Consider the following 26,712-nt stretch of genomic DNA (forward strand, 5'->3'; position numbering starts at 1 on the left):
ACGCTTATATGTATATATATATATATATATATATATATATATATATATATATATATATATATATATTTATATATATATATATATATGTATATATATACACCCGTGCTATATAGGCTACAGTACCTGAGTAAATGTGCTTAGCTACAGCTTCTACTTTTTTCTATAGGCCAATAAAATCAAGAAACTAATCAGCTGATAACATTTTGAAAACTCAGTTTATTATCTGGGAATGCTGTTTCACTCATCTTCTTTTTACAATAACATAGTTTATTGCATTTATTTTAAATGTTATTACCTCTTTTTTTGCATGTGATTTCACAAAAGTGAACATCACACTCACATTAGCAAAAGGGAGTTTCATTGTTGTGGTCCAAGTATAATTTCAGATATTTCTATTAAGATGAATAAAGTCCTCCACTATCCAAGATTTGATGTTCTGAAGAAAGTGACTGGCGTTGATTGATTTCTTGTGATTATTAAGCCCTAGGGGAAGAATAATATGAGTTCCATCAGCATAATAATAAAAAGAGGTTGTGTTTTAGGATAATGTAACATTACAACAGCATTTAGACGAAGAAAAGGATGGAGACATATTATAGAACTTTGAAGAAACTCCACATGAGATAAAGGCTAAGGATGAGGATGGGTTGCTAATGGAGACAGTGAAGGCTCTGTTGGATAAATATGAAGAGCTAAGACATCCCTCACCTATGGATGTCAAAAACAAATTTGTTTTGTTTTTCTTTGTCAGTTTATTTGCACAGATAAGAAAACACACGCACACACACGCACATACACACACAATACCATAAAGGATCACAAAAGGACTGTGCTTGTGAGATATTTTTAATGAGCTGACAAAGGCTCTTCAAAAATCACGTCAAACAAGAGAAATAAAACAGCAACTAAATGTATTAATTTATTTTCAAATAAAGAAAGAACAATGAAGTAATCAGGAAACACAGTTCTGAAAGAAAGAGAAGCAAACAGGAAAAAGCAGTAATTATTTGTGCCAAATATGAATAAATGAATGAATGAACTTTATTTATATAGTACCTTTCATGCACAAAATGCAGCACAAAGTACAATTCAGATGGCAGAGACAAACAACAAAGAAATAAAACCATGCAATTATACAACACTCATTCAAGGAGAAAAGAGAAGAATAAATACATTTATCTATCAATAATTAATCCAGCAATAAAAAATACATATATACAAACATATTGGGAATATTAAAACAGATAACTGCTAGTTATAGACTTTGTTAAAAAAGATATGTTTTGAGTTGTCATTTAGCAAATATGATAAATATGAGGTCAACATGCATAAGGAAAGTGACAGTTTAGTAAACTAAAGTTTCAAGATGTACTCTATTATTTTACTGTTTGTCGTGATATATTTTACATGAAGTTATGCATATGAATATGAACTTCATAATGTCTTTAGATTTTGCACACACTTGGTACACTGGCTTTATTTGCATATCTGCAGTGCAGTTCCGCCTTCCGCCTCTGGGGTGTGACAGCAAGTTCATCAACAGTTCCTTTGCACTTTCTAATGGCAAAGAAGAAGTTTCAGATTTTTTGGGGGGTGAGGGGCTGGCCTTTTTTGTTCCGCTGGAGAATCCTGCTTGAACGGTGAGCAGGAGCACAACAGACCGTCAAGAAATCACAGCGCCGCGGACAATCGGCCAAATCACGGCGCCGGGAGGAGCACACCGCCCCGCGGAGGAAGAGCGCTCAGAAATAAAGCAGTATCGCCCTCCAGCTCTACCGTTACTACCTCCAGGGTCAACGGGCAGACAGGCAGCTGGCAGCTATCGCCGTTAGCCTCAACTCCTCTGCGGGTCTGGGGGGTTCTGGTAGGGGCAGGGGGCGGGGGTACACCGAGAAAGGAGAAGACTACACGCCGAGAGGAGGGGGCTGGAAGTCTGAGACGCTTCCAGCCTGAAGGGGCCGGCGGTTTGGCCACAGCACCCCGGACAAGCTAGCTTGTACCCGCGCGGCTAAGTGAATGGGATGGAGCCGGGACCGTCTGGCGCTGGTAGGTGTATTTTTACTTTAGTGCTTTAACACACTATCAATCCGGATACCCACATTTACAGCTGCAGAGACAGACTGCAGTTAGAAAAACGGGGCACCCGTAGCCTGGCCTTAGCGTCAGGGGGATGTTAGAGGGAGGCTTGGTGACAACCCTGTCTGTTGCATCGCAACGTTTACAGAGGAGAGAGTGGGAGATGGAGGGGGCTCTCTTGCAGTCTTGCATGCACAAGACTTTGTGGAGAGGGTTATTATTTATCCAGATTTATAGCTAAAGACAAGCCTTTTGGAGAGCTCACAATATCCACAGCCATGCGCGGGGGCAGGGAGGTCGTGGGAATCTGGGTGAGGAGGGATATGGATAAAGATATAAGCAAATACAGCAATATCACAGATAAGTAAAAGAATAAATAACAAGAAGTAGGCTATATAAGAAGCTAAATAAGGAGAGAATACAAATACAAAATAGGAAAACTATTCAAGAACATATGGAGACAAAACTGCATGGTAAAGTGTCAGTAGTATGGTTTAAGTGACAGCAGAGTCAGCAAGTCTGTGTTTGTCTTTATTAATATAGAAATATAATATGTAATAATACAGAAAACAATGGGAAAAAAACTAAATGTAATGAGGTAATGCAGTATAATATGATAAATAATGAATGCATGGGACATGAGATATGGTATAAAGTGAAAAGTTGTAATATAATATCACATAATATGTAGTATAGCAATATAACACAAGATGAAATAGATCAGAGTATCGCCTATAGCAGTATAAAAGCAGTATATGTAACGCAGTAAGTGTAGTGTAACTGTAGTTTGATATAGTATAAACATAGTGCATAACATAATATATCAATGTATACAACAAGGGATACATAATAGATATATAATCCAGCAGTCCAACAGTCCATCAGAGAAACAATGGAGGTGAAGCCCGCCTTCAAGCAGCAGCTGACAGAACCCCACACAGCAGACCAGCCTCCCTTTTCACTGACAGGTTATGGTGGCCAAAAAAGTGTTTAAGACCTATGCATTACATGCACACACGGGTGACCATGGCCTAACATCTGCAGAGACAGATGAATTATTAATACACATGAAACCAAAAATAATCCTCAGTTGGGATGTTTGCACATCTGCTGTTAGAGTTGACAGAACCTGTTTTTAGAGTTGCATGCGGTGTGGGGTTTTGCTCTGCATCCTACACGTTCAGATTTACAGCGAGTGCTTATCAGTGCCAGTGATGATCTTCATGTAGGAGTTTTCATGAATGAGGTGTGGAAGCAGGCAATTAAAACACACACCAGGTAATGTTTGGCTTCACGCTGAGGTCTGAAGTCCACCTATTGTGGAAAATCTTGAACCCTGGCATTAATAATAAAGCCTTGAATCTGTGTTGTACTTTTGAAGGGAAGAGTTTATATACTGAATGTCTTTGTGTAAAGAGGTGTTGTGAACTGAATCACCCTGTTAACTATCTCTGAACCCTCTTTGGATGTCTTCTTTAGTTGCACAAGTACGCCTGAGATTGAAATTACATTGTCAATCCAGACACCGAAGCTTGCATTCAGTTCAATAGGCTTGTTTTTATTTTTTAGGATGGGGGAAGGGTCCCCGAGGCCCCTCATCTCAAAGTCTGCTTTGTGTTTGAAGTGTGATTATTCAATGTGCTATTTTCCAAGATTGAGCTGATTGCCATGTTTAGCTCATGGTCAACAGCCAATTATTCAGAGAGCCAAATAGTTTGGCCAAAACAATTGATGCATAATTGGCTGTTCCTTCTCATTCATGTGCTTGGCCTGTTGTGATCTCCCGATAAGGGAAGGGATCTCCTGTACACATTTATTACCACTCCCTGTTTTGGGATTTTAAAGTCTCATTTCACTGTGATGGATTTTTTCGATTTCAGTGTGTACTTGCATTTAAGCTGAGCAGTACTCATCCTTTATCCTTAGCGACACTCTAGATCTGCTGTTACCTCCGAAGTCAAAGACTGAGGATGTGCTTGAAATTTGTTTTACAGCAGGACTCAGCAAAGAATCTTGAAACGGACAGATTTGGCCATTAACAAACCAAAATAAAGTGCGCAAAAATGTACATGTTCCCCTATGACTTTAAAGTAGTCATTCCCCTGTGACCCGGGCTTATTGCCGGGGCTATTTCTTGTTACGTCATTGTAAAGACAGTAAGAAGTGAGTGTCTTCATGCTATGATGCAGCTCTGCTTTAAGTCTTACCGCCTGGGAAAGACTGCTATTGTCCTGGGATATGTGAAAGCGCTGGCTCCGTTTCTCACCATCTGCCTTCACTGGCATGAGGGCGAAGTGTGTGTGTCATTGTGTGAGTGTGCAACGATCACAACTCACTTGAAACACACAGCGTGTTCGCACACATACATGCTCTCTTGCACATACTGTATGTGTGGTCGACACATGTCTGGTGTCTGTGTTTATGGTGTTTGTCAGATGTGTTGTGGCGAGGTGTGACTTTACAAACACACACTAAGCAGAGCATCATTGTGTCGTATGGCTCGTGTTACTCTTCCTGTCAGTTTGGCATCTTTTGAGGGCTTCGTAAACATATGATTGAGTGGTATGTTTGACCCAAGGATTTCCATAGCAGCTATTTAAAGCAGGGCTTTTCCAGTTTGGGATACACAGGCTTCTTGGCCTGATGTGGGAACATGCTCAGTGCAGGACCAAAAAGGCCAAGGTCTCTTCAGCATGACCACGGCGGCACCCTGCCTCCTCCCATCTCCTCCAACAGCCCCACACACACACACACACACACACACATACACACACACACAGGTCCCCTGATATCCATGACAATGCTGTGTTGCCGTGGTGTCTCCATGGTGAGGCTGGGAATGTAGAGGGGGCCCCCTGTGTTTGTGTGTATGAGGGTGTGCGTTCGCCGTAGCAAGGGCGCTCCCTCTGTCGTACACCCGTGAATTTGTGTGTGTATGTGTGTGACGGAGGAGCAGGGCAGCTGGGGTCTTTGTTGTGGTGGAGGAGGGCTGTTCTCTGGGGACCCAGAGGTTAAGGCACTGGGCCCCTCTCAGGCAGGAGTCACAGTCAGCCTCGCATCTAGCACCCAGTCTAGGATCCCCCTCTGTATTAGACCTCCTGACCGGCTCAGACTTGTTTTTAAGACACAATGCTAGTGTGGACTCTGATGGTCGCTAGTCAGTGAAAATTAAGTTGGATGTTGTCTACCTAGTGCTGTTTCTGCCAGGGAAATCCTGCTTTTTTTGGGCCTAGATTATACAAGCAAATGCTAAATTTAACCCACTGAAAAATAACTAACAAATGAAACATGAAACATCAGACATTCTCAGAAATGACACCTATTTGGAAAGTGCAACACGTGTTTAAGGCAACTTGTGATCGTTTTCATTTGGTCTACAAAATGTCAAATAATAGTGGAGTCGTGCGCTCACAGAGCCCTCTATGTCTTAAAAATGATCGTTTTAATCAACAGTCAATGCATTTTTTTAATTGTTGGTAGTCTGTAAAACATGGATGTGATCAGAAGCACGACAAAACTTAAGATCATGTGATGAATAACCTTCAAAAATCATGCTTTGCCACATAAAAAAAATTGTTTTCTAACGTACTCCTTTTCCCTCCTCCCCATAATTTCTGTTTCTGTCATCCTCCCCCTTCCCCCATGTCCATCCTCACTTGACCTCATCTGGTTCTCCTCCTCTTCCTCATGCCTTGTCAATATCCTCCTCCACCACCCTTTATCTTATCACATAAATAACATACCTCTCTCCCTCTGCCTGGCCCCAAATGCACATTTGGCTCTTTAACGGCTCCATTCTCACCGTTTCTCTCTTTTCCTATCTTCCCTCTCCCTCTTCCTGTTTCTGCCACCCACTCTGATGTCCACCTATCGTGTCCTCTTGGCCCCTGCCCACACTTCCTTCCTGACTTATGCCACATTTCTCGCCCCCTCTGCCCTGTCCTCTGCTACTCCCAACCACTTCCTTTGCCACCTCCTCACTTAACCGTTCTTTATCTCCTGTGTGCCTGCTTTGCCTGTGCCCTTCCTCTGCTTTGACTTGCTCTTTTTCTGCTCTCGCCGTTGCTTTGCACGCACCCACTTTCCTCATTCCTTCCCTCTTGCCGGCTTCTGTCACCTGTCACCTGTCCTTGTTGATGGCTCCCTATCCCCTGTCTGTCCAGTGCCCATGGGGGTCTTCCCCCCACCCCTGCAGCAGGTGTTCCATGCCCCCCGCCGGCCAGGCATGGGTACCGTGGGCAAGCCCATCAAGCTGCTGGCGAACTACTTTGAGGTGGAGATCCCAAAGATGGACGTGTATCACTATGAGGTGGACATTAAGCCCGACAAGTGCCCACGGAGAGTCAACAGGTAATAGAACATGTAGCGACTGTGGTTGCACCTTTATCTGATCACACTGTTTATTGCATGTCTCGTCTGTGATGTCCTGCATTATTTGGAAAGATCAGTACTTGTCAGTTGTCATGTGGGTATTGACTTGTGGCAACAAGGCATGCATTTTAAGAAGTCAACAAGCAGCTGAAACGTCTGCAGCATGTAGCAGTTTGAAATTGGATAATGAAAGCCCAACAGTCACTTGTAATCACTGTGTTGTCAGTCGTTCAGGACGCAGCGACAATAGCTTTGTAACAACTATTTATTTATTTTCAATGGCTGATTACCACATTATTGTGTGGGGAAAATAATATAAATAATTCTGCTGCAGCTAAAGCAGAGTTCTCCAACTCTCAAGTATGCCTTACATCGTTTGGTCTTACCAGCTTCAAGAGGACAGTTGACCCCAAAATCAGTTTTTTTTGTCAGATATACACTCAGTCATGATGAGAGTGTTACTGTTTCTGCAGAGACAAGTCAGAAATTACCACAAGAACATAAACCCATCTAAAGACATACCCTCATGTTAAAGGGACGGTTTACCGACAAAATAAAAATACATATTTTTCGTCTTACCTGTAGTGCTATTTGTCAGTCTAGATTGTATTGGTGTGAGCTGCAGAGTGCTCAAGATATCGGCTGTGGAGATGTCTGCCTTCTCTCAAATGTAATTGAACTAGATGGCACTCAGTTTGTGGTTCTTAAAGCGGCAAAAATAAAAAATACTTTTGAAAAACTCAACAGTAGTATTGCTTCCAGGAATCATGACCCAGTTACTCGAGATAATCCACAGACCTTGTTGTGAGCAGCTTCATGTAGGAACTATTTTCTTTTCACCATCTTGTTTCTGTATCTACTCATGGACGAGAGGCTCATAATAGTGTGACATATAAACATTAATGCCTACTCCTTTGCTGAGCTGTAACGTTAGCAAGCTCAGTAAAACTCTTGAAATCCTCTTTCCCAGTGCAGTGATACGGTTGGCGGGTGTTGTTCAGTAGAAAGAAAACAGTTCCTACATGAAACTGCTCACAACAAGGTTTGTAGATTATCTCGAGTAACTGGGTCATAGTTTCTGGAAAGAGACGTCAGATGTGTATGGCCGATATCTCAAACACTTGGCAACTCACACCAAAACAATCTAGACTGATAAACAGCACTGCAGGTAAGAGGAATTTTGTGGTAAACTGTCCTTCCAGTATGTGTTATCTTTACACCATGCATCCCTGTTATGTACGAAAACAAATATTTGATTAGGATGCATTATAAGTAGGTGTTAAGTTATGAGTCCCTTAAACTGGGGGCAAAAAACTTGAAGCTTGCGATCTGTTCCTTATATTTTCAGGCAATGAAATGTATTTTCCAAACTTTAGCTAACATCCGTCCTGTGCTTCATACCTAGTGTGACTCCTCATCAGGCCTTGAAGAGCAAAAAGCAAGGTGATAAAAGTCCAAAGACAAAAAGGGAAAATATATATTTTTCAACCTGGATCCTGTTGTCTCATGTTTTTGTGTCTAAGTGACTAATGGGAACAACAATTTTGAAACTGGTGCAGTATTATGATAGAACGCTGCAGCTGTGAAACAGGCTGCAATGTAATTCTTCAAAGCAATGGCGCACCTTCAGTTTATGTCTAATAAAAGTGCTTATTTTTGCCACTGATAGGCTCAGATTGTCATTAAAGATGTCTGACATCATTATGGAAAGGACCCTAGAGAGATTGCTTGATCTGGTCTGTTTGTTACTGTGTCTGACCAAGTCTCGCTTAAGAAATGTCATCCTATAGTCTTGCGAGAGTTGAGTTACTGAAGGAAGACAAATAAAAACAGACAGGATCGTGTGAAAGGTACAGAAAAAGGTTTATTTCTCTGTCGAGTCCTTTCCATAATGCTGTCAAGACACAAATAACAGTCTGAGCATGCCAGTGGCAAAAACAAGCACTTTTAGTGGACGTGCATTGCTCTATACCAGGGCAAATTCAAAATTTGTTGTCCACATTAGTCCCTAAGACACAAAAAATGGAAAATGGGGTCCAGGTTGGGGAAAAAAAGAAGTTTCCCTTTAAGTACTCATGGGTCTCAGATTATATTAAGCAGTAGGGAGCTTTCTCCTTCTGCACCAGCTCTGCCCAAGTGACCGCACTGGACAGATGGTAGAGTCAAAAGTGAATCTAACTTAACTGACCCTTTCACCTTGGCTTGTGTTTACGTTGCAGATTGTGCTTGAAGAAGCCCTCATATTAGGTGGCTGAATCATTCGCTGTCTGATGCAGGATAAATCAAAATGGTTGTGTGAAAAGTCTCGATAAAGTCACTGATTTTAGAAGGGTTCTAAGACTATCATTGAATCAAATAAATATCCTGTAAGTGGCTTTCCAATCAACTTTGTAATTAGATGCAGGAGTAAAATAGGCGTTGTCTTGCAAAAAAGTCCTTCAAGTATATTTTTATTCACTGTGAAGAGATGTCTCCTTTAAGGATCATGCAGAACTATTCAGGCTAGCAGGAGTTGCTGTGTTACTTCCTGCATGCTTGCAAGCGTCAGTGTTTTTTTTTTCTCATGAAACTATTAATCCCTTGACAGTTTTTACTGGCGTCATCCATTTTTGTAACAGCTGTAACAAATGAAAAACAAGACAGAGCTGCTGTGATTATGATTTGTCACATTTATTACTTTAATTCAAGCTACAAACAGTACATAACCATAAATTACAGAATTCACAGGGGAAGTCTGCCTTACAGCCCTGTTTCGTCATGTTTGATCTGGGAGAATTTGCCCATCTATGAAGGCATGAAAGCTATTTCTCTATTACTCTGCTTTATACTTAAATTGAAGTGTCACACTATGAGATAGCTGTCAACTAGATTTGATTGGTTATCATATTCCACGGTTGTCTTGTATTTGGAGTGGTGTGTCAGGTATCAGGGACAGCCCAGAAGCAGGAATATAATATATAGGCTAACTTTTTTTTGTCAGTGTCTTGGCACCAGCTCAGTCCGTGAACTCTCAGGGTTACTGTCTCAGTGTGGCTTACTGATCGCCTTGGCCCTCTGGAGAACCATCATTAATTATATAGAAAGATCCGGTGTAGGATGGTGAAGTTAGAATCAATCGATGGCTAGTTCGTATTTTTTCTTTCTGAACAAAAATGGCATCTGGATATTTGAAGCCAGCTGTTATTATACAAACATGGAGTAGCCATTAATGTTGACAGTTTTATACGGACTTGTGCAGCTTTACTTAATTAGCTGTATTGTTTGTTTTTGCATATTTCCTCAAGACCAAATAATTACTATTCTCAAAACCTGAAAGGAATAACTCGACATTATTTATTTCTGTCTATTAAAACAGCCTTGACCGAATACCAGTGTCCTCATTTGTCCTCATTTTTTTTTAATAAACAAGCAATCTTTTGTTCAAATCCTTAAAGATCTCGGCAGAAAGACAAGAGAGCGCTCTGTGAGAGTCCTTGAGCTTTGTTGTCTTCCTGATTAACAAGTATGTGAACAGAAACAGATGAACAAATTGGTCATCTCCTAGCTGTTTGCTCAGAAAACTTGAAATTCTAAAGAAGTATCCCTGAAGCTGTGTGGGTTCGTACCACCTTCTCTAACGGGAGAGGGTCTCTTTTGGTTTTAGGGTGTGAGACAAAGGGTCCAAGAAGGCATGCAAAGGTCAAGCCCTTTGACCTTTTCCTTTCAGAACCACTCCTCATCCCCCACACATATGAAGGCCAAGGCACCGTACATTGAACGGTGGCCCCCCAACCACACCCTCGCTCTTTTTGTCCTTGCCTCTCCCCCTGTGACCATGAGATATATCACCCAACAGCTGCATCCTGCTTGATCAATATTCTATCATCTTGAGAGCACCCCCCTGCCCGCCTCACCCCTGATCAGGCGATGAGTTTAATTGGCAGAGCAGGGGCCCCTTCTCATTTTATTGCGCATGTTAATCCTGTACTGTTTGTCTTTGTCTCCTTTTACAGGGAGGTGGTGGAATACATGGTGCAACACTTCAAGCCCCAGCTCTTTGGCGACAGGAAGCCAGTGTATGATGGCAAGAAGAACATCTACACGGTGCTAGCACTTCCTATTGGGAGTGAGAAGGTAGATGTTTGCAGTGGTTTTGCTTTACACTGTAACACCATGCCGTTAACATCAGCTAATTCCTCCTCAGGGATCAGTAAAATCAATCTGATGCCCTGTCTGAATGGGAGTTAAAATATTTCTCCAGGGGAGGAAGGGGTTATATGAAAAACACTGAATAGAAAGTGCTATTGATCTCCTGCAGAGCTCATATGTCTATCCCTGTATTTATAACAACCACCAACACCTGCTGTTTTATGGAACACTGTCACCGTCTGGTTGGAGGCTTCTAGTTTAAAGATTCAATTTGCAACAGTCAGAGCATTAATACAGCAGCACACCACTATTGGCTTTGTAAAGATATAGTGGTGTGATGGTATCCTAAGCAGAGAATTAAGTCACATTACCCTGTGTGTGTTATAATCCGATCTTCTCTGTAGTTTGTTGTGGTAAGCCAGTCTGGCCACGTGTGCATGTTAGATCATGTGAGTATCCCACCGGCTAGCTCATCGCCTCCATTCCAAACTGCACTTGTGGTGATTACTACTGATAGCGGGATGGCGTCACCTAGCATAGCCTCCACCTGCTGGTTCTCCTCAGTTAACACCGTTAGCTCTGTCAACACTGTTGCTGAGCGCTGTGTACGCAGTTACCACTGTTGGCTGCTAGCCACCAGTTCTGCCACGTTCATTTTAACAACCATGTCCCAATAACTCAAACGCCATAAGTTCTGCATAGAGCGCCTTTAATGTGTATTTGAGTAAGAATGCTTTCTGATATTTCTTAAAGGAATAGTCTGATAGTTTGGAAAGATATTAGGCCAAAGTCTTTTAGCTTAGCTTTGCTTAAATACTGGAATCACAGAAATAGCTAGCCTGACTCTGTCCAGAGGAAGCTCTGCTAGTTGCCTGGCAACCTCACAGTAATGGCCAGACTGTAGTCTAAAGTAGACTACTAATCCGTCTTTAGTTCCCTAAAGACAGATTTTCTTGACAGATGCCAGGCTAGCTTTTTGCCCAGTCTCCAGTCTTCATGCTAAGCTAAGCTAAGCTAATGGGCTACTGGCTGCAGCTTCACATTTACTTTACAAACTTAAGAGTGGTGTTAGTTGTCTTATCCAACTCTTGACAATAAATCATTTAAGTGTGTGTTAAACAATTTCTTTCAAGTTTCAGACTCATGTACTAGCACATATGGTCATATTTTGGAGCTCAAACAGCAATGGAAACAAAACCATCAGGAAAGCAAAACCATGCAGTCTCACGGTGTGTTGTAATGCAAACTATAGGTGATCAGGCTGGATGGATTCTTGTAAGTGATGTGTAATAGGTAAGGTGTTTTCGAACCACCCCTTTTTAGTGCAAGATACCCTCTTGAATAATAAGTCCTGTACATAAAGATAAAGATTCCAGTGTACTGCACAGTTTGATGATTTGATTTTGGGTCATCATTCATTTTCTGGTTACTGTTCTTCTTGCCCTTCAGCCTTGTTCTTTACCTCTCCTCTCCGTTTCTGCTCTTTTTGTCTTCTATTTCTCCAGGTGGATTTTGAGGTAACCATCCCAGGTGAGGGTAAAGACCGAATCTTCAAGGTGTCCATCCGTTGGCTGGCCAAAGTGTCATGGCGCCTGCTGCAGGAGACTCTGGTCAGCGGTCGGCTGCAGGTCCCCCTCGACTCGGTTCAAGCCCTGGACGTGGCCATGCGCCACCTAGCCTCTATGAGGTACAGGACACCATATGAACCCTTTCTCTCTGAGACACAAACACACATCCTAACACACGTATTGCAACACTCTGTCACACTCTCTGTTTAGTCAGATAATGAGTTATATGCATACGTTGTTAAAGCAGATTGGAAAGCGATGTTTTTGTCAACCGTGCAGCCTAGCAAGGTTAACTGGGTTGTTCCATTCGCACGCATCAGATCGTCATAGCTCCAGGGGTCAGTCCCTAAACAAAAGTTGTTAGCTGAGACCTGTGTGAAAGTATCCACTGAACAATGCTGAGCAGGGGAATAAAGATAATTGGCTCGAGGACTTGACTTGAAAATGGTCAAAAGGAAATCTTCAAGCCACAGTTTGTGGAAAAGTCAGTACAGTGAAAATGTTTCCCAATTTTTTTTTGTCCGTTTCAGACAAATACAGCTCTGTTTCTTACGACTTCCATCTTGGGTTTTTTTGCATGCAGGTTTCAAATCCTTCCATGAGTTGACTTATTCTAAAATCCTTCTGCATGAGTTGACAACTTTACTGGATATGAAGTCACGCTGAGGTCATGCTTTGAATTAAGTCAATTTTTTTACACATTCATCACTTTCACCCCCCCTCCACTTCCTCCAATTAGGTACACTCCAGTGGGTCGTTCATTTTTCTCCCCACCTGAAGGATACTACCACCCACTGGGTGGAGGGAGGGAAGTCTGGTTTGGTTTCCACCAGTCTGTGCGCCCTGCCATGTGGAAGATGATGCTTAACATTGATGGTGAGTCACTGAAGTGAGTGAGCATGTGTAGTCAGCCAGTGATCTCATTGTTTTTTACTGACATTGCATGACTGGGCACAAACAGTGGGTCAAGAAGGGTGAGAAGCAAGATTTACTGGGGTACCAAAGAGTATTTAAACCACCAATCACCATATGATTTGTTGTTATTGTATCATAAATAAACCCTCCTATTGGCTGCTTGTAACATTAAGTTGGCGATGATAAATGCCTTAGATGGCGATGATACCTGAAAAAGTCATTAGCATCCATGCACCTTCTGTAAAGTTGCTCTTCTCTCACCTGGATGGACTCATTGCTGTTCTCTGTCACCCTCTAGTGTCCGCTACGGCCTTCTACAAAGCCCAGCCTGTAATTGAGTTCATGTGTGAAGTTTTGGACATTCGCAATATTGATGAGCAGCCCAAAACGCTCACAGACTCGCAAAGGGTCCGCTTCACCAAGGAGATTAAAGGTAAGCTACTGGCCTTTGTGAAATGCCCTCCAAACACACCATGATAAGCTCTCAACAAGAAAATAAATGTGCTCTGTCTAAAGATTCTGTCCTGACACCTGGCAAATGCGTTTAAAAACTGTTCCTGGACCTTAGCCATAAGTTACTGCCATTTGTTACTCTCCCGTCTTAACTTTGATAGTGGTGTTTGTTATTTCATGAGATGTTCTTTAAGTACTGTGCTTTGAATGATCACATTTGTCTGTCTGTGTCTCTTTACCCCACTAACTCCTGGCATTACCAGGCCTAAAGGTGGAGGTGACCCACTGTGGCCAAATGAAGAGGAAGTATCGTGTATGCAATGTCACCCGACGACCTGCCAGCCACCAGACGTAAGTATGCAGACAGTATTGAATTACATCATCAGATACTCTCATTGTTTATCCTAAGGCATACATCAATGTTATTAGGATACCCCCAAATTATTTGTATGGGTTAGAATATTCTGCTTAGATATGAATGAGATAATCACATAGCTTGTTGCGACCGAACAGTGCCAGGTATTATTAATTCGCCTCACTGTTCCTATTTACCTTATCTTCGTGGCTCTTCAGATGCAGAAAAGGTAAATAGGAACAGTGAAGCGAATTAAAAAACAAAGGTGGCATTTGAAATGCATTATTACACACAAGGAAGCAACAACACAAGGAAGCAACAACACATCCTCTTGGTCTCTGTAGTTACTGTTGCATGACTGTTTGAATCCCTCAAACGTCTGTCTTCACCGTCGACACTCGACTGAGTGTGTTAGGATTTTGTTTTTGTTAAAGTTTTCTCTCTCTCGTTCACACTTTGTTTTTCACCATCACTCTCTTATTCACTCACTGGTCTCTCGACTGTTTCTCCCCTCTGTCTCTCTTTATCTGACTCATTTTCTGGCGCTTTCTTTGCACCAGGGACTCTGACAGAGGAACTATATTAACCCTTAGTTCTTGTGATTGGAACGCAGGTAAAGTTTGTGATTTCCTCAATAAGTTCTCGATACTCTGGGCGAGTTTCTGTGGTGGGAACCCCTCGTTGTATAGTAAAAAAGGTTCATCATATACACACAACTAAATGATATCGCAGAGTTGTTTGAAAGAAAGGAAGTGGGAGGAGAATGTAAGAAGTGCTTACTCTTCTTTTCTGTATTTAATGGCTGTTGTTCAAACTGAACAAGAAATTTTAACACCTTACTTTGGACTCTAATAAGTTGTGATTGTTATGACAAAAAAATAAACTTTATTGATATAGCACCGTTCAAAACACAGTTATAAAGTACTGTACAATAAATAAAACACATTTAAAACACACAGAATAAAACAAAAAATAAGAAAGAACTGAAATCAAGATAATAAATGGGAAATAACAATAAGATAGCGATAAAATAGAAAGCTCCGGATATAGTTTCCGATAGAAGTACGTTTTTAAAAGGGATTTAACGAAGACACTGACTCAGGCCGCCTTATATCCTCGGGCAGGTCATTTCAGAGCGTCGGGGCCCTGTTAGAACCTGTAACATTTTAAAATCACCCTGGATGAATCAGCAGATCAGGAACTGGCTGGTGATGTATTTTGATGACAGTAACATTTGTTGATACAAGGTCACAGATGTGCCACACACTCACGACCGTGCAGGGGTGTATCCATTCAAAATCTCTCAGCTAAAGCGACTTCCTCATCTTTTCATTAAGTCACACAGCAGTTGATCACGTTTCTCGTCTTTTCTACCAGGTTTCCCCTCCAGCTCGAAAGTGGGCAGACAGTAGAATGTACAGTGGCCCAGTACTTCAAGCAGAAGTACAACCTGCAGCTAAAATACCCCCACCTACCCTGTCTACAGGTGGGGCAGGAGCAGAAGCACACCTACCTGCCTCTGGAGGTGAGGAAGGATTCAAGCATTGTTAACCGTGATACAGTTTTCATGTACTCTGACTTAAAAGCTATTTTGAGATACATCCAGGATTAGCACATGTGAATCACCAGTGTTTACCCGTTCCAGGTGTGTAACATTGTAGCAGGTCAACGATGCATCAAGAAGCTGACAGATAATCAGACCTCCACTATGATCAAAGCCACAGCTCGCTCCGCACCCGACAGACAAGAGGAGATCAGCAGGCTGGTGAGTTGTAGAGACAACTGATGTAACAACAGTAAAAAGCAATGTATGTAAGACTGTGAGACATGATGCATGATCTACTTTACTCTTCACAGATGAAGAATGCTAACTTCAACCTGGACCCGTACATCCAGGAGTTTGGGATTAAGGTGAAAGATGACATGGCTGAGGTGACGGGCAGGGTGCTTCCAGCCCCGATCCTGCAGTATGGAGGACGGGTAATACATGGTTTATTCATTATTCTTCTGAAAACAGTTTTGAGTAATGATGGGGAGTCTGGGAATAGAGACACTCTAAACTATAATCCTTCAGTTGCGATTTTTCCCTCACACAGTAGCATACATAATTTTGCAGCGGATCTGACCTCATTTAGTTTAAACTTTCTCTCCTCTGGTCCTCTCCTCCACAGAACCGTGCCATCGCCACCCCCAACCAGGGAGTGTGGGACATGAGGGGAAAGCAGTTTTATAATGGCATCGAGATCAAAGTGTGGGCGATCGCCTGCTTTGCCCCCCAGAAACAGTGCAGAGAAGAGGTGCTCAAGTAAGTGTTAATGAGAAGTAACAGCGGGAAATCATGGAGGGGAATTAAATAATTCTCCCCATAACATTCTTTGGCTGTTTTGCATTGAATAGTGGTGAGTCATTAGATTCACTGTTAACATGGCTGCTAGCAAGAGAAGAAATGTGCATCCACAGTGCCATATTTAGCCTACATTTGGTATCTCAAACACAGGGATTCATTTCTTTTATCATATAATCAATAATATTTCCTAATAAGAAGGCAGGGTACAGTACAAAACATCAGTAAAGTATGAAACTGATTCCTGAATTTTGTCTCAACTACTCTGGTTTTCTTTCAGGAACTTCACAGACCAGCTGCGTAAAATCTCCAAGGACGCTGGGATGCCGATTCAGGGCCAGCCATGTTTCTGTAAATACGCCCAGGGAGCGGACAGCGTAGAGCCCATGTTCAGACACCTGAAGAACACCTACTCTGGACTGCAGCTCATCATCGTCATTCTGCCTGGAAAAACCCCCGTCTATGGTAGGCTGTGCCACTTTTTTATATGGATGTACAGTCTGTCATGATGTGAATCTGCTGTTGTTTCTGCACAGACAAATTTGAAATTACTCTTAGAAAATAGCCATAAAACCACAAACTCATTTAAAGTTGCACTCTGCTGTTAAAGGGACAGTTAATCTCAAAATCAAAAATGTATATTTTTCTCTTACCTGTAGTGCTATTTATCGGTTTGTTTTGGTGTGAGTTGCCGATTGTTGGAGATATTGACCGTAGAGATGTCTGTCTTCTCTCAAATATAATGGAACCAGAGGGCACTCGGCTTGTGGTGCTCAAAGCACCAAAAAATACATTTGAAAAACGCAACAGCAATGTCTCTTTCCGGAAATCATAACACAGTTACTCAAGATAATCCAATAGTATCATGCAAGCAGGAAGTCTGCATCTACTGCTAGCTCACCCAGCACCTCGGAGCTAGCTAACACTAAAGCACACCCGAGGAGGATGCCATTAATGTTAACATCTTACGCTATCACAAGCACAAGCCTCTTGTCCATGAATAGATGTATGCTTCCTTCTGTGCGGGGATACAGTTGGCGGATGTAGTGTCATAGAAAGAAAAAAGTTTCCACATGAAACTGCTCACAACAAGGTCTGTGGATTATCTTCAGTAACCAGGTCATTACTTCTGGAAAGAGACATTGCTGTTGAGTTTATCAAATGTATTTTTTGTCTGATATCTTCAACAATTGGCAAATCACACCAAAACAATGTAGACTGATAAAAAGCACTACAGGTAAGAGGAAAAACATTTATTTTTGATCTGGGGATGAACTGTCCCTTTAAACCATGACCATCAAGAAGCATCAAGACAGACTGTTTTAAAGCTGAACTTAACAAAATACTCTCTGAGTCCTTTAGCATCATGGTGTTCTTAACGTCCCATTTCCAAACTGTCCCCTTTAGCGGAGGTAAAGCGTGTGGGGGACACCCTCTTGGGCATGGCCACGCAGTGTGTCCAGGTGAAGAACGTGGTGAAGACGTCACCTCAAACCCTCTCTAACCTCTGCCTCAAGATCAATGTGAAGCTGGGGGGCATCAACAACATTCTGGTGCCTCACCAACGGTGAGTTGGTAATACTACTGCACATATATGAACAGGTGTTTGAGCCTTGAGTAACCCACTCACTCCGGATGATTAAAGTATTTAAAGCCTGCAAACTCCTGCTGGATGACTTGCTGTATATTGACCCATCTCAGCATTTCAGCCTGTGACATTGATAATACAACTCCTCAATAGCAGCTCCATGCTGCTTTTATGAGCAAGTGTAATTTGCATCTCCTACTTCATTCATTTTCTCAGGTCAGCAGTGTTTCAGCAGCCGGTTATCTTCCTGGGAGCAGACGTCACGCACCCCCCTGCTGGAGATGGCAAGAAGCCCTCCATTACTGCTGTAAGTCTCAGAAATAACACCTTCATTAGAGAGCACCAGTTCACCTTGAACACACTCTGAGAAAGAGGAAGGAAGTGTGCACCTACTGCGTGTCACACAAAGTTGGGCTGCTTGTCAAACGAGGGCGTGGCAGTTAAGCTTGTGTGGGGGACACTGGAGTGCTTTTGGCTCTGGTGACTTGTAAAGGTGACTTGTCATTGTTACTTGTTATTCAGGGACAAAATGATTGCTTAGATAATCAAAATAAAGCCCAGTTATTTGGTTATGGAAATTAGTGTTCGTTGCAACAGTAGCTGGTGTAATTTTTGTCTGTTTTGTGACAAAACAACAGGTTTGACATTACCCACAGGTTCAGGGTTAGGTTTGCTGTCTGTAGATACCTTTTGTTTTATTATAACTCTATAACTGGCACTAAGACACACATTAGAAGAAGAGAAAATTGCCTTTCGAGACCTGAATTGTTGTGAAAAATATTGACGTCCTAGTTCAAGAGCGAAGTATTTTTCTTCTGACTTCAATACAGTCAGAGTGTTTTCTATGGTTGTGGCAATTATAAGAGGAACAGCAGCTTGAAGCACTTGGCTGCCAGTTGTTACAGATACACCCACAAGTCAGAGTAATTAATTTATACATTTCACAGAATTTATCTGCATGAATGTCAGACAGGTTCTGTCCACCGCTGCTGTTTGTGTTGGACACAGCAGCTCTGTGCCAGCTCCGATACACAGATGGCTAAAAACCATCAAAACAAGAACAATGGACGTTTGCCAGCATGGGGATTTAAACCTTGTGCTCTCTTTTTCAGTCCTTTTCAAAGCCATAAAAACTTTTTTGTTGTTTATTAATAAGCCGTTATGTAAAGTGAGAAATCTAAATAATTGTTAATAATTGCCACAGTGTGGTGCAGCTTCACTGATGGCAGTCCAGATGCTAAGTTGGCAGGGGCACTCCTTTTTTTCATAGGCAAATCAGAAAAAACAACAACAACAAGGGCATGTAAATAATGCAAATGACCTCAAGATGTCATAGAAAAGCAAACACACGGTCGTGGTTGCTTGGTGACGGCGGCACTGGGAGGTCAAGGCCCACAGCAATGCTGGTAAAAGAAGAATCTCACAGGCACAAATAGTATGTTTGAGGCAGAAGAGCTTTGATTTATAATACAGACAAAAAGGTAATTAAAACACTGCAGAGAACGTGTCATCACATTCAGCTTATATGTGTGTCGTTATTATCAGTTAGACTGTTATGGTAACATGACTGTGCAGTATAAATGGGAAGATACTGTTGTATATTTTGACTGATGAGATGAATTCATCACCTTATGCTCTGCTTAAATGAGATGGGCATTTGTAATTCATGTTGGCATTTTCATTAAAACCATCACAGCCCTAATTTACAGCTTTAATAAGTAGTGTGTACTCTCAGGCAGCTCATAACACTTAATAACCAATTCAGCCTGAAGAACTGTGGCAGTGCTTTGTTATGTTTCATTTTCTGATGTATTAGATTAGGCGTAAATGCCTCGCTTTGGAAGTCCATTTCACGAGGAAACGCAGTCTGCACACAATCTGACTTTTTGGTTAGACTCGGATACACAACAAATGAGGCTGGAGGAAGAAAAGAGAACGTAGCAAGAGAGGAGGTAGTGAGGGATAAAGGGAAACGAATGGCTCATCACTGACTCACATTTAAAAAGGAAATGACGTCAACCCTCGTCCTCCCTTGACCTCGGCTCAGCTGCGGTTGGCTGTGTTGTTGCCTAGCAATTATGACAAACGCTCGAGTCACACGCAGAGAGGATGGGAGAGAGAGGAGAGTGGGCCTGTCTCGATCCTCCCGACTGAGGAGAAAACTGGTGAAAAAATTCTAATACTAGTGCAGTGGAAGAATTAGACGGAAGGAAAATAAAAGGTTGATGCTGAGCCTCCCACACTTCTTAGTGGTGGCCTCTAGGGGATGCTAACGTACAGATATGCATGTCAGGACAAAGGAGTGATAACAGTGGATGAAGTCGATTGAAATGTAGTCCACTAACATGATTTTTTGCCTCTATATTTCACCTTATAATACTGCATTTTTTCCACATGTGATACCAGCGAGAATCAAACCACAAACAGTGACAGTGCCCCTATCTCTTCCAGGTGGTAGGCAGTATGGATGCTCATCCCAGCAGATACTGTGCCACAGTGCGAGTCCAGAGACCCAGGCAAGAGATCATTGAAGATTTGTCGTACATGGTGCGTGAACTGTTGATCCAGTTCTACAAGTCGACCCGGTTCAAGCCCACCAGGATCATTTTCTACAGAGATGGAGTTCCTGAGGGACAGTTGCCGCAGGTAATAAAGACATCATGGTAGTTGAGACCGATTGACTGAAAACTACCTTCTCAAAAATAGGAAAGTCATAGCTAGCCAAGTATTCCACAAATCAACCATTAAATCAACTATTTCAATACACACTATCAAACCACAACCATCCAACACACAGACTGAACGCTGCCAACTAGCCCACTGGCACTGTCTGCCTGGCTCCTCAGACATTTAATTATCATGTCATCAATGAGTAAGTGGGCACCGGTGTGCTCAATCAACTTCTACTTGGCAAGAAGGGGAGGGCGGGACCCGGGGAGGCACAAGAGAGCAGACACACAAACACACCACAGCATGTAACACCAGGACAAGACAGCACTTATGATATTATGATATCCAAAATCTAAAACAATATCTAGTCTCATATCATGATATTGACATATTCTTGATATTTTGTTCTGCTCTATATTAGGCTCCATTGGATTGTCCTAAATGTGTAATAATACCTAGCTCTTATTACGTCATTTGCATAACATGTTGCCGGCTAATAAACAATGTTCTCGTGTGTAGATTCTCCACTACGAACTCCTGGCCATCAGAGATGCATGCATCAAGTTGGAGAAAGACTATCAGCCAGGCATCACCTACATTGTCGTGCAGAAACGCCACCACACACGCCTCTTCTGTGCTGACAAGTCTGAAAGGGTAGGCTTTCTATTTTCTAACATAAAAATTTTCTAAAATAAAAATAAATAATTGTTTTCATATGTTCAGTAATAACCATCTTGTGTGTTGTCTTCTGACAGATTGGGAAGAGTGGGAATATTCCTGCAGGGACTACAGTGGACACCAGCATCACTCATCCCTTTGAGTTTGACTTCTACCTGTGCAGCCATGCAGGCATACAGGTAATAATAACAGTAACAGAATGTTTTAGCGCTCTGTTATTAAGTTTTTAAAATCCCTGTGTAGATTAAAATAAGACTGAGTGCTTTTGACTGTAAAACCCTACATATCACGTTAGGTTGTTTTACACAGCCAGTTATTTGCTTCTACATATCATCTCATTTTTACTGCCTTGTCTCTGTCTTCAGGGTACCAGCCGGCCGTCTCATTACTACGTCTTATGGGACGACAATCGTTTCACGGCTGATGAGTTGCAGATTCTAACTTACCAGTTGTGCCACACTTACGTGCGCTGTACCCGCTCAGTCTCCATCCCTGCGCCAGCCTACTATGCTCGTCTCGTGGCCTTCCGCGCCCGCTACCATCTGGTGGACAAAGAACATGACAGGTCAGTGTGGATATGAAAGATGTAACGGGGTTTGTAAAACGCTGATTGCTTATGACACGGTAATTAGTTCCCAACATTGTCAGGACCCAAAATGATTGGAAAATTTTAATGATGTAATATACTGTATGAAACCTAAAGCACATCAGTCTTAGTGTAACTTTTTGCAGCACTGTCTACACATGAAGTGACCCCAAGTTTGAGGCACTGTGTCAGTGGTGAGACTTGTGGAAACAATGACGCAGACATTCATGTTACCATCTTGACTGGGTCTTACCAGTCGCTCTTGTCAAGTCAAAACACTATAGCAAGGTCTACATACCTTTTTGTAATTTTATCTTTCCTGTGTGGGTGCTCCTTTCCCATTGCTACGGCTCCCTTCAGCGATAATGCTCCTGGCCAGTACCATTCTAATTTGTTGCCAAATTTGCCTTGTATTGTGTCGCTGATCTTGTTTCTGAAACCCCTCCCCCTGTCATCTCTCTGCAGTGGAGAGGGCAGCCACGTGTCTGGTCAGAGCAACGGTCGGGACCCCCAGGCGCTGGCTAAAGCTGTTCAGATCCACCACGACACCCTGAGGACCATGTACTTCGCCTGAGCTCCATCAACCATCACCACCATCGACCCCTCCCACCTCATTTCTACCTGAGTGGGCACACGGCCCGCGACCACCTCATCCCCATCCCTTATTCCCAATGACTGCCCACCACACATACTCCACAGATCTGCCAGTCATTCACCCGAACCCCAAGAAACAAAAGGCCCTTCACCTGTAAACACAGACTCTACAGCCTCATGCACTCAAAAGGTTATGAATATTATTATTGTCATTTTGTTGTTTTTACTTTACCAGGACTATTGCTCTTTTTATGTTGAATTTTTAAACGTGGTATTATTATTATGTAATTGTATTGTACGCTACCTTCACACTCCTGTGTATGTAAGTATGCAATACGGATGGGAGGAAAGTAGGCGATAAAAAAAAAAGAAAAAAAAATCACAAAAAACTTTTTTAACTGCCACCACAATGCTGCCTCTCTACCCATCCAAATGCCGGATGCCAGTGTTCCAAGCCCCTTAAGTACGGGGGTCCTCCAGAGGGGTGGTACTGGGCACGCACACTTACATATATCATTTTATCGTTATCATGAACTACATTCATGTTTTTAATGTTTTTGAATAATGTTATTTTTTTAAACGGCCTTTAAGAGTCTGAGGTATGGTACATTAGCACTTAGTGTTAGCATGTAGGTGCCACCAGTCCTGCACATAAGAGTTTGTTAGTACTTGTGAGGCTAGCCCTCTGGTCTTTATTTTAGCAGAGACAGAAAGAGCAGGTGTAGCATATCGTAGTTACAGGAGAGAAGTCCTGCCGCGCACTCTGTGCTGGTTGGTCAGTCCCTGAGAGATTTAGCCTATAGAGGCAAGCTTAGCATAACAATAGAGGGACCATTTGCATAGAGTGTATCAAATATACTTGCACCCCATGCACCTAAACCAGCATTATTAACCAGCCAAAAGTTATGCCAACCAATGGAAAAGGGGCACTTAAACAGGAAGATAATCTTTCATTTCTGTATGCGTTGCTCTTTTAGGATTTATGAGGCACTTTTTTTTTATTTACTTATTGATTTACCTTCAAAATGGTGAGACCTGTCTGTTTGGAGGCTTGACACAGAGTAGTTTGAAGTTTTCACACCCACACCTGCATAGCTTTCAGAACAAAGAGGTAACTACGGCAATAGGCAAGGTCAACACTCCTCTGTAGATTTACATGCAGGCAAATACAAAGTCTGTGAACACTTAAGTGCTGCAAAGCTGAACTCGCATTCAGCAACCGACCTTGCTCCGATCATTCTGCACATTCCGACATGTATCAGTGGAGATGACGCCACGCAGTGCACTCTAAACTTCCCACGCACTTCTTTGCGTACCTTTACACACCTGTTCCCGTTTTAACACAAAGCTCTTCCCTCTGCAGGCATTTACAACTCATGGCCTGAATAGCAGAAGCACACACCTCTCTGCCCTCTTCGTCTCTTTACTTAGCATGTAGAGACAAACCTCTTCAAATGCACTTGTCCACTTATTTCCCTCAAAGCCAAGTCACTCATCTCCCTTTCCACCATCACTTCTGAAGTCACACACCTGCAGCATCCCCTGCCCCAATCCCCTAGCTTGTGTTAGCCAATCCCCATTGGTGCTCTGTGTGCATGGGCGGCACAGGTAGGGGGTTGCTACATTGGACAGGATGGGCCACTATTATTACTACATGATATGCCCTGCCTTTACATCTAGTCACTTTCTGGATTTATGAAAAAAAAAAATGCATGTGATTATTTTTATGACTGGATATTCTGAGCCACCTTATTTTGGTTTCCTTAGCGGTAGGAGCCTTGCGCTCGCCACTGCCTGTCAGTCGTTTTGCCTCGATTGTGTAATGGTTATAAGGACTGCTTTTTTCCTTTGTCATTATTATTATGAATATTGTGACTAGTGTCAGAGTGTATCCTCAAGAGGGCACTGTGGAGACAGTCTCAAAATTCCACCTCAGTTGCCCTTTAAGCGCCTCAAATCTTGTCTGATGGTCGGAGCCCCTTTGAGCTGAAAGGGATCAAAAGATAAGAGATCAGATGAGTTTGATTTTTAAATCATGTTTATTAACTTGCATAATCAAAATGCCTTTGTACACCGTTTTACTGATCCTTCATTGTGTCCAAGGTGATTTGTATATATAAATATATAATATTAACCTGTTATGTATTTTGGCTCACCAGTTGCCGGGCCTTTCACAGTCGGGGCCAATGTTTTACCCCTCATTCTGTGCTGGGAAAAAAAAATTAAAAAAAAATAGAAAAATCAGTCAGGGGGCATTTCCCAGTATCACTGAAACCAGATGCAGTTCCTCACTCACTGAAGCCACAAAGCACCTTGCAAAGGGGGGAGACTAAATGGCAGTCACCCTGAAAATGCATCATGTGGACACTGGAGAGTCTACAACTCTCCGCACAGCCTCACTGTCTGACTAAGCAATATTGAAGCCACTGATCAAGAACAGTCCTTGTCATAGCACTTCCCAATAGATTTGAATGAAAGGACATGGAAGCATATTATTTTGGCTCTGTATGTGATAGTATGGGAACTCTGTTGGGGCGGGTTATTTTTTAAAGAAAATAAAATTGTTTTTTATTACTCCTGTCGTTTTTGTCTTTTACTTGCGTATAAATTTAATACTATATTGTTTGCTTGGATTTTAGGTCACCAGCAAGGACCACGCCACAATATGTCATTTAAATGTTTAATTGTAATTCAGGCGGTATTAGTTGTTGAGGACAGGGGAACGGATGTAAGTGGGGGTGAACATGGAGGAGGGATGTCTTCTGTTAGGCTGATCTGGGAGGATGTATTAGTATGGAGGTTCTGTCTCAGGTGTTTTTCCACCCGAGCTGATGACAGGCCCCCCCAGACGGTACCTAGAATGAGACATGGGAGAGGTATGCAGCAGATTGAGTACGAAGAGATGAGGGGAGAAAGGAGGAGCGGATGGAGGAATGTTGGTTGGGATGAGGTAGGGAGGATGATGGATGAAGGGAAGGGAAAGGGAGGGTGGGTCGAGAAATCTGAGACAATAAGAGCAGGATGGGTTGACCAGGTATGAGCAGGCTTGGCAGATAATCATCAAGGTGTGGTTGAGGCGTAGCCCTGCTCCTGAACCTAAGTTTTATCTACACTTAAAGAGGAACACCACCTAAAAAAAGAATTCCAGTATGTTACTTCTACCACCTAAGAAAGTTAAATCAATATTAGTGAACATAAGCTACTTTCAAACCGCGAAATCAAAAAAGTAAGTCTTAAACTTGTGATGTCACACAGAATAAAGACTGGATCTGCTTCGTAGATAATGAATGGGAGCTTGGTTTTGTGGACACACACAGTGTTTTCTTTTTTCTTATACCAAAATGATCTTTATTCTCTTGTAATGTACGCAGTCAGTGCTCTCAGTCTCATGTAGAACATCTCCCCCATCATTGTCAGTGGAGCAGCTCCAGACTTGACACCCTATGACATCACAAATTTGAGTTTTAGCACTCCAGATCAGAGCTGTCCAACTCATTTTAGTTCACGGGCCACATACAGCCCGGTTTGATCTCAGATGGGCCGGACCAATAAAACCATCGCACAATAACCTCCATCAGCTCCAATATTTTCCCTTTTTTTGTGTAAAAAATTTCAAGTACATTCTGTAGACGTTCATCCTTTTACAAAACAGATGAACAGCCTTACATGTCTTAAGAAAAATAAGTGAAATGTCAACAGTATGTCTCAGCTTTTCCACGTTCAGTTAAACATGGTCAACTGAACTGTTTTATGTTCAGGAAGGCGAAGCTTTCGATTTACTGGTCCATCTACATATCCAACCCTCACCTATGGTCATGAGCTCTGGGTAGTGACCGAAAGAATGAGATTGCGGATACAAGTGTTTCCTCTGTGGGGTGGCTGGGCTCAGCCTTAGAGATCGGGTAAGGAGCTCGGACATCCGGAGAGCCGCTTGTCCTTCATGTCCAAAGGGGTCAGTTGAGGTGTTTTCGGCATCTCACCAGGATGCCTCCTGAGCACCTCCCGCTGGAGATGTTTCGGGCACGTCCCAGTGGTAGGAGGCTCTGGGGCAGACCCAGAAAACACTGGAGGGATTACATATGTCATCGGGCCTGGGAACTCCTTGGGATCGCCCAGGAAGAGCTGGAAGGCCATATGTTTGACACCCCTGCTCTGGATAATGGATTTGGGAGGGAGTTATTCATTTGTTTCATATTTCTGGACTGTCTTAGGCCATAGGAATATGTATGAATTTTGAAAATGTGCAAAGTCCCCCTTTAAACCAATAATCAAGTCAGGACAGAAGATAAAATTGGACTTGGACATTTTACATGGCAGCCCTAAACTCCCAGTCTTAACACAAATGTAGGCAATAATAAATTATAGCGTCTGATGTATTAAAAACAT

General features: G+C 42.4%; 1 protein-coding gene across 1 annotated transcript; it reads left to right on the forward strand.

The window, feature by feature from the left end:
* The first annotated feature begins 1,506 nt into the window (after positions 1–1,506).
* ago1 (argonaute RISC component 1) lies at positions 1,507–24,900 on the forward strand. The gene is made up of 19 exons (XM_049582524.1): positions 1,507–2,046; positions 6,240–6,426; positions 10,440–10,560; positions 12,081–12,262; positions 12,883–13,019; positions 13,357–13,491; positions 13,775–13,862; positions 15,244–15,391; positions 15,512–15,631; positions 15,724–15,846; positions 16,038–16,171; positions 16,491–16,675; positions 17,618–17,777; positions 18,015–18,105; positions 20,250–20,444; positions 20,988–21,122; positions 21,224–21,325; positions 21,512–21,711; positions 22,198–24,900. Exons 1-19 carry the CDS (start codon positions 2,022–2,024, stop codon positions 22,304–22,306), a joined length of 2,577 nt encoding a protein of 858 aa, XP_049438481.1. The 5' UTR covers positions 1,507–2,021; the 3' UTR covers positions 22,307–24,900.
* Positions 24,901–26,712: the final 1,812 nt, after the last annotated feature.

Source organism: Epinephelus fuscoguttatus, linkage group LG8, assembly GCF_011397635.1.
Source record: "Epinephelus fuscoguttatus linkage group LG8, E.fuscoguttatus.final_Chr_v1".
NCBI lineage: Eukaryota > Metazoa > Chordata > Actinopteri > Perciformes > Serranidae > Epinephelus > Epinephelus fuscoguttatus.